At 42.2% G+C, this 13,708-nt stretch overlaps 1 protein-coding gene across 1 annotated transcript; it reads left to right on the plus strand.

The window, feature by feature from the left end:
* Positions 1 to 880: 880 nt before the first annotated feature.
* LOC121561191 (N-acylneuraminate cytidylyltransferase) lies at positions 881 to 12,491 on the plus strand (the record flags this gene model as incomplete). Its single annotated transcript, XM_041873810.2, is given in 7 exon segments — positions 881 to 1,023; positions 2,161 to 2,316; positions 4,402 to 4,532; positions 4,869 to 4,963; positions 5,136 to 5,307; positions 7,937 to 8,102; positions 11,383 to 12,491. Coding segments are annotated over 7 exon segments (1,078 nt in total), but the record flags the coding sequence as incomplete, so codon positions are not given.
* Positions 12,492 to 13,708: the final 1,217 nt, after the last annotated feature.

The raw sequence follows: 13,708 nt of genomic DNA on the forward strand, positions 1-13,708 counted from the left end.
TACATTTTTCTACTTCGGTCTAGCCTCTGTCTGGATGGAAAGGTAACTTTTGAAAGTGCCATGCTTAGATTCATAGGGATGTCTAATATTTAATTAGTTGCAAACAGTAACCGCCTTCGTTGCAAACAAGACACTCTGGTTTGACATTGGAGAAATATGGTAAGAATACCCATTTCTCTGTCCATTCTTCCCTGAAACTTCTATTTTCATTATCCACCTTTCTTTTGAAACTTTTTCAGAGTGACATTTTGTCTTGATTGCAAGCTGTTTTTTCCCAATCAACGCACAAATAAAAAATAAAAAAAAGACATTGGTGATTTTATCAGTGTAATCAGATTGAAAATATGAGGATATGTTATTGACATTGTACTGATTTATATAGCCTAGCAACCAGATGTGTTAAAAAAAGAAAATAATTTGTAGCATAGGCCTATGAATTGGTCTGCTATTATGTTCTGTTCTACCGACTATTAGCTGAGAAAAAAACTGTCCCAAGGCCAAACCGATTGCCAACCCCTGCAGTACACTATTCTAGTTTAGGAGGGGGGTGGCAATTTGTTTTATTTTCTTGCCTTGGGCAGCAGAACGTCCAGAGCTGGTCCTGTTAGGCCCATACATTGTTTTTGTACACGCACGTGCACACATAGGACGTTCCATACCGGGAAGAAATTAAATATATTATTAACTGTTGTTGTGTAAATATATAAACCAATGTCAGATTCTTATTGAGAGTTTGTCAAGAGCGAGGATGTTTGAAAGTTAGTGTACTGTCTCTGAATGAACCCCCTGGCTTGGGCTTGGCCACACAAGACTGATTGCACGGATGTAGCCTACTTGTTACAAAGCCTGAGGAATCAACTTCTTCTGTTCTTTCTCCCAGTGTGTGGGTATCAACTGACCATGATGACATTGAGAAGGTGGCCAAGGCATGGGGAGCTCAGGTTCACCGCAGGAGCCCAGAGGTGTCCAAAGACTCATCCAGCTCTCTCGACACCATCCAGGAATTCGCCAGATTAAACCCAGGTAGGAGGGGTGAATCTCAATTGTATTTCCTTGATTCCTCATGTCCTCTCTCCTTGCCTCCTTCTCAAAATGCATTAGTGGAGGATATCTGAGTGGAGGAATCTGATATTCTGCTCCATTGTGCTGTGACAAGGAGACAAGGAGACAAGGAGGGAGCCGTGATGAATCAAGGAAATACAATTGAGATTCACTCTATGACATAGCAACAGGGAAGTGTCAACATTGGTTATAGTTTATTGTGACAGAACCACACCCTCTTTTGTAATGACTGTTTGGCAGCGCTTTGTTATAGATGTCAGCCGTTAATGGAATATATGCAGAACATGTTTATCCACTAGCTAGACTAAGGATCTGGGGCGGCATGTATCAAGCATCTCAGAGTAGGAATACTGATCTAGGATCAGGTCCCCCCTGTCCATGTAGTCTTATTCATTGTGATCTATGAGGCAAAACTGATCCTAAATCAGCACTCCAACTCCGAGACACTTGATACATACGACCTCCAGGGCCGCAGTGCCTGCTGCCGATTTTCCTTCCTGCCTTTTAATCAGAGCCTGAGAACACCTGGCTGGGAAACCAGTTGTGTGGTCTGACTCACCACTCTCCAGCCAATCAGTGATAGTTATTGTCTAGGAGGTAGAATCAAAACCAGCAAGAGTGTGGATCTGGAGACCCTGAGTTGTACACCCCTGATCTTGATCACATGATTACATGATAATGCTCACATGTTGTTTTCTTTTAATTCAATTTCTAATACCATAACCCTAATCCCAACCCTTAGTAAATTGATGCATATCAATCAATCAATCAATCACATTTATTTATAAAGCCCTTTTTACATTAGCAGATGTCACAAAGTGCTATACAGAAACCCAGCCTAAAACCCCAAAGAGCAAGCGATGCAGATATAGAAGCACGTCAAGTATAAACAGAGTTTCAGGTGATAGTTTGTTGATAGTGTGAGAGCGGCTGTAGACGAACCATGAATAGGGGGCTATCCAAATAAAGTGGGACCTACTCCATAGCTACAGATGTCAACAGAACCTTATAGATTTATTCATATGTCATCATATGTGACTACCTGATTTAAATAATGGATAATTCAAATATCTGTTGTGTTGTGTTGTCCTCCTCCAGAGGTGGATGTGATCTGTCACATCCAGGCCACGTCTCCCTGCCTGCACCCCTTCCACCTGAAGGAGGCCCTGGAGATGATCACCAACCAGGGCTTCACGTCCGTCTTCGCCGTGGCCCGACAACACCACTTCCGCTGGCAGGAGGTCAAGAAAGGAGGTACGGGATAGCCTTGTGTTGTGCTTAGGGCCTTACACATACAGTGCCTTGCAAAAGTATTCATCCCCCTTGGCGTTTTTCCTATTTTGTTGCATTACAACCTGTAATTTAAATGGATTTTTATTTGGATTTCATGTAATGGACAAAATAGTCGAAATTGGTGAAGTGAAATGAAAAAAATAACTTGTTTCAATAAATTATACAAAATAAATAACTGAAAAGTTCCCCTAAATAAGATCTGGTGCAACCAATTACTTTCAGAAGTCACATAATTAGTTAAATAAAGTCCACCTGTGTGCAATCTAAGTGTCACATGATCTGTCACATGATCTCAGTATATATACACCTGTTCTATCCGAAACTTTGAACATCCCACGGAGCACCATTTAAAATCCATTATTAAAAAATGGAAAGAATATGGCACCACAACAAACCTGCCAAGAGAGGGCCGCCCACCAAAACTCATGGACCAGGCAAGGAGGGCATTAATCAGAGAGGCAACAAAGAGACCAAAGATAACCCTGAAGGAGCTGCAAAGCTCCACAGTGGAGATTGGAGTATCTGTCCATAGGACCACTTTAAGCCGTACACTCCACAGAGCTGGGCTTTTACGGAATAGTGGCCAGAAAAAAGCCATTGCTTAAAGAAAAAAAGTTTGGCGTTCGCCAAAAGGCATGTGGGAGACTCCCCAAACATATGGAAGAGGTACTCTGGTCAGATGAGACTAAAATTGAGATTTTTGGCCATCAAGGAAAATGCTATGTCTGGCGCAAACCCAACACCTCTCATCACCCCGAGAACACCATCCCCACAGTGAAGCATGGTGGTGGCATCATCATGCTGTAGGGATGTTTTTCATCGGCAGGGACTGGGAAACTGGTCAGAATTGAAGGAATGATGGATGGCGCTAAATACAGGGAAATACTTGAGGGAAACCTGTTTCAGTCTTCAAGAGATTTGAGACTGGGACGGAGGTTCACCTTCCAGCAGGACAATGACCCTAAGCATACTGCTAAAGCAACACTTGAGTGGTTTAAGGGGAAACATTTAAATGTCTCGGGATTTGCCTAGTCAAAACCCAGACCTCAATCCAATTGAGAATCTGTGGTATGACTTAAAGATTGCTGTACACCAGCAGAACCCATCCAACTTGAAGGAGCTGGAACAGTTTTGCCTTGAAGAATGGGCAAAAATCCCAGTGGCTAGATGTGCCAAGCTTTTAGAGACATACCCCAAGAGACTTGCAGCTGTAATTGCTGTAAAAGGTGGCTCTACAAAGTATTGACTTTGGGGGGGTGAATAGTTATGCACACTCAAGTTTTCCGTTTTTTTGTCTTATTTCTTGTTTGTTTCACACATTTTTTTATTTTGCATCTTCAAAGTGGTAGGCATGTTGTGTAAATCAAATGATACAAATCCCCCAAAAATCCATTTTAATTCCAGGTTGTAAGGCAACAAAATAGGAAAAATGCCAAGGGGGTTGAATACTTTCGCAAGCCACTGTATTATCAGTTAACTGGAGAGGTTCCAACAAACCTAATGTACAATGTACAGGTCTGTCAGGAGCTCTGAAGGGTCAGTCCCTACAGTTGTCCTTTATACCGCTGCACAAACAAGTTTCCTAAGCATGACTAAGCAGACACAGATACAAGGAATTAGTATCAGAGTGGGAGAACGAGTGAGGCTATTATCTTGTATCTAGTTCCTCTTCTGCTTGACCGGCACCCTGTGAACGAACCACAAGCACATCGCAACTTAATAACAGAAAACAACAATTCTCATTGTCAGACAGTTTACAGAACATGCAAAACTTGAGAAAGAACACAATGTGTCCACATATAACATTTTCCACTACACTGTGCCTGAGGAAAAACTGTCCCTCATTTAATAAGTAGGGTCAGGAGTTTTTCCTGACTACGAGACCAGAGCCAGGAAAAACTCTAGTGCCCTAGATATTTTGTGTTTGAAAATACCTACCCATCATATATTTTTGTAAGATGCTATTGCTCAATGATAATGAATTATAGTAGTCTGGTTTCTAGTTATAACCTATAACATTTATTATGTGTTCTCTCTCCTCTTCAGGTAGTGTAGCCACCCAGCCTCTGAACCTAGACCCGTCTAACAGGCCCCGGAGACAGGACTGGGATGGAGAGCTGTGTGAGAACGGATCTTTCTACATTTATACCAGAGTAACGATAGAGAAAGGCCTGCAGGTAACTGGCACTATACCCCATCAGGGCCCATATTCACAAAGCGTTTCAGGATAGGAGTGTTGGTCTAGGATCAGTTTTCCCTTTTCAATCATTATGAATACGTCTATATGGACATGGAGGACCTGATCCTAGATACGTGCCCAGATGTTTATCTCTGCTGTTGGTGGTGACTAAGCTTATTTCCTTACTGGGATCAATAAAGTTTATTCATTCAGTGGACGTGCGCTTGTCTAGAAACAAAATACACACTGAGAGATGGACTGATCTGTGATACTACTAGATATTCTGTTGTCAACTGGTGTTGATTTGAATGCTAATAGAAATGGTCTTTCTCAGGGGGGAAAGTGGGCTTACTATGAGATGCTGCCAGAGTACAGTGTGGATATTGATGTTGATATCGACTGGCCCGTGGCAGAACAGAGAGTACTGAGGTAGTCTGAAATCACTGACCTAGAGCTTCAAGTTCTCTCTCTGAAAATGTTTACTTGAATGCTATTTGAATGCACTTTAAATTCGATTTAGTGGTAAAGCAACACAATGCTGTAACACAGAGGAGTGATTCTCCAAATGTATTTCCCTGTGTGTTGTGTTGTTCCTCTCCAGGTTTGGTTACTTTGGCCTGGACAAGCCTGAGGTGGTGCGTCTGCTGCTGTGTAACATCTCAGGCTGTCTGACTGACGGCCGCGTCCTCATCTCTGTCTCTGGAGAGGAGATGGTCTCAGTCAACACCAGAGATACCATGGGTATCCGCATGCTGCAGAGAGAGGGGGTGGAGGTACAATACAGAACATTTCAATGGTTTATTTCACAAATTCGACATTACAAAGTATCAATGGCAACCGATGCTGAAGTATGACACAATTCACATAAATACACTATGCACAAGAAAATCATCAACACAATAAAAAACGACAACTTCAAAATAAATATATTTTGGAAAATCGTCAGTTCTAAGGGTAAGACAGAAGTGGTAGTCCCTAGCTCACTGGTTAAGCAGCCTAGTCATCTATGATTCTGGTTAAGCAGCCTAGTCATCTATGATTCTGGTTAAGCAGCCTAGTCATGTACATTGCATTCAGAAAGTATTCAGACCCCTTGACTTTTTCCACATTTTGTTAGGTTAGACTTATTCTAAAATGGATTAAATAGTTGATTTCCCTTCAATCTACACTCAGTACCCCATAATGACAAAGCAAAAACAGGTTTTTAGAATTTTTAGCAGATGTATACAAAATAAAAACATAAATATTACATTTACATAAGTATTCAGACCATGTACTCAGTACTTTGTTGAAGCACCTTTGGCAGCGATTACAGCCTTGAGTCTTCTTGGGTATGACACTACAAGCTTGGCACACCTGTATTTGGGGAGTTTCTCCCATTCATCTCTGCAGATCCTCTCAAGCTCTGTCAGGTTGGATGGGGAGCGTCGCTGCACAGCTATCTTCAGGTCTCTCCAGAGATGTTAGATTGGGTTGATGTCCGGGCTCTGGCTGGACCACTCAAGGACATTCAGAGACTTGTCCCGAAGCCACTCCTGCGTTGTCTTGGCTGTGTGCTTAGGGCCGTTGTCCTGTTGGAAGGTGAACATTCGCCCCAGTCTGAAGTTCTGAGCGCTCTGGAGCAGGTTTTCATCAAGGATCTCTCTGCACTTTGCTCCGTTCATATTTCCCTCCATCCTGACTAATCTCCCTGTCATTGAAAAACATCCCCACAGCATGATGCTGCCACCACCATGCTTCACTGTAGGGACGGTGCCAGGTTTCCTCCAGACGTGACGCTTGGCATTCAGGCCAAAGAGTTCAATCTTGGTTTCATCAGACCAGAGAATCTTGTTTCTCATGGTCTGAGAGTCCTTTAGGTGCCTTTTGGAAAACTCCAAGTTGGCTGTCATGTGCCTTTTACTGAAGAGTGTCTTCCGTCTGGCCACTCTACAATAAAGGCCTGATTGGTGGAGTGCTGCAGAGATGGTTGTCCTTCTGGAAGGTTCTCCCATCTCCACAGAAGAACTTCGGAGCTCTGTCAGAATAACCATCTGGTTCTTGGTCACCTCCCTGACCAAGGCCCTTCTACCCAGATTGCTCAGTTTGGCCGGGCGGACAGCTCTAGGAAGAGTCTTGGTGGTTCCAAACTTCTTCCATTTAACAATGATGGAGGCCACTATGTTCCTGGGGACCTTCAATGCTGCAGACATTTTTTGGCACCCTGCCCAGATCTGTACCTCGACACAATCCTGTCTCGGGAGCTCTACGGACAATTCCTTTGACCTCATGGCTTGGTTTTTGACATGCACTGTCAACTGTGGGACCTTATATAGACAGGTGTGTCTCTTTCCAAATCATGTCCAATCAATTGAATTGACCACAGGTGGACTCCAATCAAGTTGTAGAAACATCTCAAGGATGATCAATGGAAACAGGATGCACCTGAGCTCAATTTGAGTCTCATAGCAAAGGGTCTGAATACTTACATAAATAAGGTCTCTTTTTTATTTGTAATACATTTGCTAAAATTTTGAAAAACCTTTTTTTGTTTTGTCATTATGGGGTATTGTGTGTAGATTGATGAGGAAAATGTTTAATTTAATCAATTTTAGAATAAGGCTGTAACGTAACAAAATGTGGAAAAAGGGAAGGGCTCTGAATACTTTCCGAATGCACTGTAAATCCACTCCACCAACTGCAGTTTAATAACCAAAATCAAATAAAAAATCAAACTCAGGGTGTCATGTCATAGCTGACACACCATTCTTTCTGGGCAGTGACAGTTAACCTCACATAACATGTTCAACTTGAAGCAGCATTAAGCTACTATAAAATCTCAAAAGAAAAGCATTAATCCAATCATTTTACATTTGTCATTTAGCCAGAGCGATTTACAGGAGCAATTAGGGTTAAGTGCCTTGGTCAAGGGCACATTGACAGATTTTTCACCTAGTCCGCTCGGGGATTCGGACCAGCGACCTTTTGGTTACTGGCTCAACGCTCTTAGCTGCTAGGCTACCTGGCTTCCCTTGTTTTGGCTTTGTGGCAGTATTAAGGATACATTAAGTTAGGTAAAACCAGTTAGGTTTGCTTGGCTAAGCTCTTAACAGAACAGGATGTTTCACACCGTCTGCTCCTGGTATATTTAGATTTAGGCCGTACCTTATCACTGAAACCACCGCCCATTAAACACACACACATAGGCTACTATTTACTTTAACTGTCATATGACATTATTTGTTTGAGTTTCCTCATACCCTCTAAGGACACATCTCAAATGACATCCTTATTCACATTATTGACCCGAACCGTACTGTGCTGGCTAGGCTATTTTCTTCTCCCACTGTCGGTTCCAGAAACTATGGTGGATGCGTAACCAGGCCGTCTCAGTATGAAAACTGTATTTTGTCTCTCCTCCAGGTGATCTTGATCTCCTCCAGTGAGGACCCCCAGACCAAGGCCCTGGCTGACAAGCTGTCCCAGAGGACAGGCTGCGAGGTCAGGCAGCTGGGCAAGGACATCCAAGGTGAGGTCAAAGCCATGATGGACGACAGGGATCTGGACTGGAAGGAGGTCGCCTATATGGGTAAACTCACTATTCTTTTCATTTAACAATTTACTACTGACTACTAACTACTTGTCACGATCGTCGGGTACAGAGGACCAAGGCGCAGCGTGGAAGGTGAACATATTTTATTAATTTGAATGATAACACGAACAAAAACAACAAACGATAACGTGACGCCCAAAGGTGCAAAACACAAACCTATACAGGAACAAGATCCCACAACCACTGTGGGAAAACAGCCTGTCTAAATATGGTTCCCAATCAGAGACAACCAGCAACAGCTGACACTCGTTGCCTCTGATTGAGAACCACTCTGGCCAACATAGAAATACAACAACTAGAATACACAAAGGAAACTCACACCCTGGCTCAACATACAAGTGTCCCCAGAGCCAGGGCGTGACACTACTACTACTACTACTACTACTACTATTACTACTACTACTACTATTACTACTACTACTATTACTAACTACTATTACTAATAATAATAATAATAATAATAATTACTGCTACTATTACTATTATTACTAAAGCATTTTATTTATATAGCACAGTTTGAAATATAATGGAATCTGAAGGTTCTTAACCTTAGAATCTATTTTGAGTAATACTTGTGCATTCATGTCAATCAAAACGTATGAAGATCTTTATTTGAACCCCTTCTGAGATGGAAAGTTAGAATAAGCTAGATATCACCATTTCTCTCTCTTCTCACCCCTTCATCTCTCTCTCCAACCACCCCTCCATCTATCTCCTCTCATCCCTCTGTTCTTTCTTGCCAGGAAGTGATTGTAAGTTATTCACTGATGAAATAACTTGCATGATTAAATAGCTCCTCTATTAGTAAGGGGAGACAGGGGGAAACTGTCTGTCTGATTAAATAGCTCCTCTATTAGTAAGGGGAGACAGGGGGAAACTGTCTGTCTGATTAAATAGCTCCTTTATTAGTAAGGGGAGACAGGGGGAAACTGCCTGATTAAATAGCTCCTCTATTAGTAAGGGAAGACAGGGGGAAAACTGTCTGATTAAATAGCTCCTTTATTAGTAAGGGGAGACAGGGGGAAACTGCCTGATTTAAATAGCTCCTCTATTAGTAAGGGAAGACAGGGGGAAAACTGTCTGATTAAATAGCTCCTTTATTAGTAAGGGGAGACAGGGGGAAACTGCCTGATTAAATAGCTCCTCTATTAGTAAGGGGAGACAGGGGGAAATTGTCTGATTAAATAGCTCCTCTATTAGTAAGGGGAGACAGGGGGAAACTGCCTGATTAAATAGCTCCTCTATTAGTAAGGGGAGACAGGGGAAAACTGTCTGATTAAATAGCTCCTCTATTAGTAAGGGGAGACAGGGGGAAACTGTCTGATTAAATAGCTCCTCTATTAGTAAGGGGAGACAGGGGGGAAACTGCCTGATTAAATAGCTCCTCTATTAGTAAGGGGAGACAGGGGGAAACTGTCTGATTAAATAGCTCCTCTATTAGTAAGGGGAGACAGGGGGAAATTGTCTGATTAAATAGCTCCTCTATTAGTAAGGGGAGACAGGGGGAAACTGTCTGATTAAATAGCTCCTCTATTAGTAAGGGGAGACAGGGGAAAACTGTCTGATTAAATAGCTCCTCTATTAGTAAGGGGAGACAGGGGGAAATTGTCTGATTAAATAGCTCCTCTATTAGTAAGGGGAGACAGGGGGAAACTGTCTGATTAAATAGCTCCTCTATTAGTAAGGGGAGACAGGGGAAAACTGTCTGATTAAATAGCTCCTCTATTAGTAAGGGGAGACAGGGGGAAACTGCCTGATTAAATAGCTCCTCTATTAGTAAGGGGAGACAGGGGGAAACTGCCTGATTAAATAGCTCCTCTATTAGTAAGGGGAGACAGGGGGAAACTGCCTGATTAAATAGCTCCTCTATTAGTAAGGGGAGACAGGGGGAAACTGTCTGATTAAATAGCTCCTCTATTAGTAAGGGGAGACAGGGGGAAACTGCCTGATTAAATAGCTCCTCTATTAGTAAGGGGAGACAGGGGGAAACTGTCTGATTAAATAGCTCCTCTATTAGTAAGGGGAGACAGGGGGAAACTGCCTGATTAAATAGCTCCTCTATTAGTAAGGGGAGACAGGGGGAAACTGCCTGATTAAATAGCTCCTCTATTAGTAAGGGGAGACAGGGGGAAACTGTCTGATTAAATAGCTCCTCTATTAGTAAGGGGAGACAGGGGGAAACTGCCTGATTAAATAGCTCCTCTATTAGTAAGGGGAGACAGGGGGAAACTGCCTGATTAAATAGCTCCTCTATTAGTAAGGGGAGACAGGGGGAAACTGCCTGATTAAATAGCTCCTCTATTAGTAAGGGGAGACAGGGGGAAACTGCCTGATTAAATAGCTCCTCTATTAGTAAGGGGAGACAGGGGGAAACTGCCTGATTAAATAGCTCCTCTATTAGTAAGGGGAGACAGGGGGAAACTGCCTGATTAAATAGCTCCTCTATTAGTAAGGGGAGACAGGGGGAAACTGCCTGATTAAATAGCTCCTCTATTAGTAAGGGGAGACAGGGGGAAACTGCCTGATTAAATAGCTCCTCTATTAGTAAGGGGAGACAGGGGGAAACTGCCTGATTAAATAGCTCCTCTATTAGTAAGGGGAGACAGGGGGAAACTGTCTGATTAAATAGCTCCTCTATTAGTAAGGGGAGACAGGGGGAAACTGTCTGATTAAATAGCTCCTCTATTAGTAAGGGGAGACAGGGGAAACTGCCTGATTAAATAGCTCCTCTATTAGTAAGGGGAGACAGGGGGAAACTGTCTGATTAAATAGCTCCTCTATTAGTAAGGGGAGACAGGGGGAAACTGCCTGATTAAATAGCTCCTCTATTAGTAAGGGGAGACAGGGGGAAACTGCCTGATTAAATAGCTCCTCTATTAGTAAGGGGAGACAGGGGGAAACTGCCTGATTAAATAGCTCCTCTATTAGTAAGGGGAGACAGATTGTTCTGAGTTAATTTTGCATGCCACTGCCAGTCACTGACTATTTATGGTTAAGGTGAGAAGGGAGGTGCCAGCAGTTAAATCCTCCAGAATGTGGGATTCAATTTCAATTTAATTCAATTTCTATGATTTCCGTAATTCAATTTCTATGATTCCCCTAAGCCCAAACCTATTCAAGTATATATGTTTTTGCAACATACTAATCATCCTTAGAATACTTCCAGAACCACCTTATGAACACTTAAATAGATTTTAAAGAAAATAAAAACGAATCTCACCCCTCCATTTCATCCCTCCATATCTCCCTCCTACAGGTAATGATGCACCAGATGTTGACTGTCTGAACCTGGCTGGGTTGAGTGCAGTACCCCGGGACGCCCCAGTGGTGGCGATCAACGCTGCTAAATACTCCTGCCACAATGCTGCAGGGCTGGGGGCTGTGAGGGAGTTTTCTGAACACATCATGCTGCTGAAGAAGAAGGCCAAGTCTCAGATGGAACAGGACCTCATTCACAGAAATACATTCTAAACTCTAGAATGTCTTCTACAGTCACAGAGATCCATTCTAAACTCTAGAATGTCTTCTACAGTCACAGAGATCCATTCTAAACTCTAGAATGTGTTCTAAAGCAGGGATGGGCAAACCATTTGGCTTGAGGGCCGAACATATTTTTTGGGGACCGATTTGTTTTGTCAAAATCTATTTAAGGGCCAGAAAAAGGGCAGTTATTTTAAAATATATAGGTCCATTATAATATCTACATACTTTCTATCTAGTTTTAGACGTTCATGGATTTTTTACCCATAATAATCATTTCCCGCCAAAAAACATTCTCATTCTAAACCTCACATGTAAACTGGAAGAGTTGCATTCTCAATCGTATACTCCTCGCATCCTCTCTCCTCGTCTCCTTCTCTTCCCTCTGACCTTCTCCTCCAATGGATTTTGAGAAGGAGACGAGGAGAGAGGACGCGAGGAGTATGCAATTGAGAACTTTCCCTTGTCGTTCATTGTCATGTAAAAAAAGTAGTTGACAAGAGAGCAGTAACAGACCGGCACTCAGGTTATTGCATTCTAGATTGCATTCTATCAATCAGACAAACTCTCTGAACTCATGCCTGGGCCAAACATTAGGCAAAGTGACAATACAGCTTATTGACATCTCTCTACTTTCTCTGCAGTTCTAGAATGAAGTATATTTACTCACTTTCATGTACTTAGCTCAGGCTGAAATGTTTTTTACAGGTTGTCAGATCGATGTAGTTTGGGTTTTATATCACTACAGCTTGTGTTGACAAATACAGTCAGTACTTTTTTAAATGTCTTTGTTTTAATGAAATGAAGTATATACACTGAGTTACAAAACATTATGAACACTCCTTCCATGACATAGACTGACCAGGTGAAAGCTATGATGCCTTACTGATGTCACTTGTTAAATCCACTTCAATCAGTGTAGATGAAGGGGAGGAGATAGGTTAAAGAAGGAGCTTTAAGCCTTGAGACAACTGAGACATGGATTGTGTATGGGTGCCTTTCAGAGGGTGAATGGGCATGTTAAAAGATTGAAGTGCCTTTGAACAGGGTATGGTAGTAGGTGCCAGGCACACTGATGGTGTCAAGAACAGCACCGCTGCTGGGTTTTTCACGCTCAACCGTTTCCTGTGTGTATCAAGAATGGTCCACCAACTTGACACAACTGTCTGAAGCATTGTAGTCAACATGGGCCAGCATCCCTGTGGAACGACTTTGACACCTTGTATAGAGCCCATGCCCTGACGAATTGAGGGTAAAATAGGGGGGGCGTATCACTATATTAGGAAGGTGTTCTTAATGTTTTGTACACTCAGTGTGTGATATATATATATATATATATATATATATATATATATATATATATATATGAGGCCTTTAATCAGATTGTGATTGTTTTATAATGTATGTTCTTTAACTGTTTTAGAAGTAGTAGGACATTGGTTTGAGTTGCTTTGAGATTCTTGTTGGTTTTATTGTTTATTACTGTACTGTATTTTCTTGCAGTTTGTTTGTTAAATGTTATACGATGTTCTCATAAATGAAAAGAAGACTAGATAAATATATAGTGGCATGGAGTCATAATCTGATGGGACAGTTGACATACATCTTACCACCAGAGGACAGCCTAACGCCTCAGTTGAAGGAAAGACAGGGATCTCAGTTGCATACTCCTCAATACCTCTCTCCTCGTCTCCTTGCCAAAACCCATTGGATGAGAAAGCCAGAAGACCCACCCCACTAACCTTCTCCTCCAATGGATTTTGAGAAGGAGATGAGAGCAAACGCAAGGAGTATGGAATTTAAATCTTCCCAGGGATGACAAAATGCCCCTGGTCAGTAGTGAGTTTTAATAATAATGGGTATAATTAAATATCCACAGTATGGTCCCATGGGGCTCTGGTCAAAAGTAGTGCACTATGTAGGGAATAGGGTGCCAAATGGGACATGGACCCTGGGTATGTAAGTTAGCTCACCCATTATGCTGTATGAATTCACGGGTCATTTTCCAGGAACTGACACTAGAGGGCAGTAGAGACACCAAAGTAAAGTTAGACTGAGGAGGAGAAAGGTGAGATGGAGAGACAGGTCAGGACATCATAGCT

This window comes from Coregonus clupeaformis, unplaced genomic scaffold, assembly GCF_020615455.1.
Source record: "Coregonus clupeaformis isolate EN_2021a unplaced genomic scaffold, ASM2061545v1 scaf1332, whole genome shotgun sequence".
Taxonomy (NCBI): domain Eukaryota; kingdom Metazoa; phylum Chordata; class Actinopteri; order Salmoniformes; family Salmonidae; genus Coregonus; species Coregonus clupeaformis.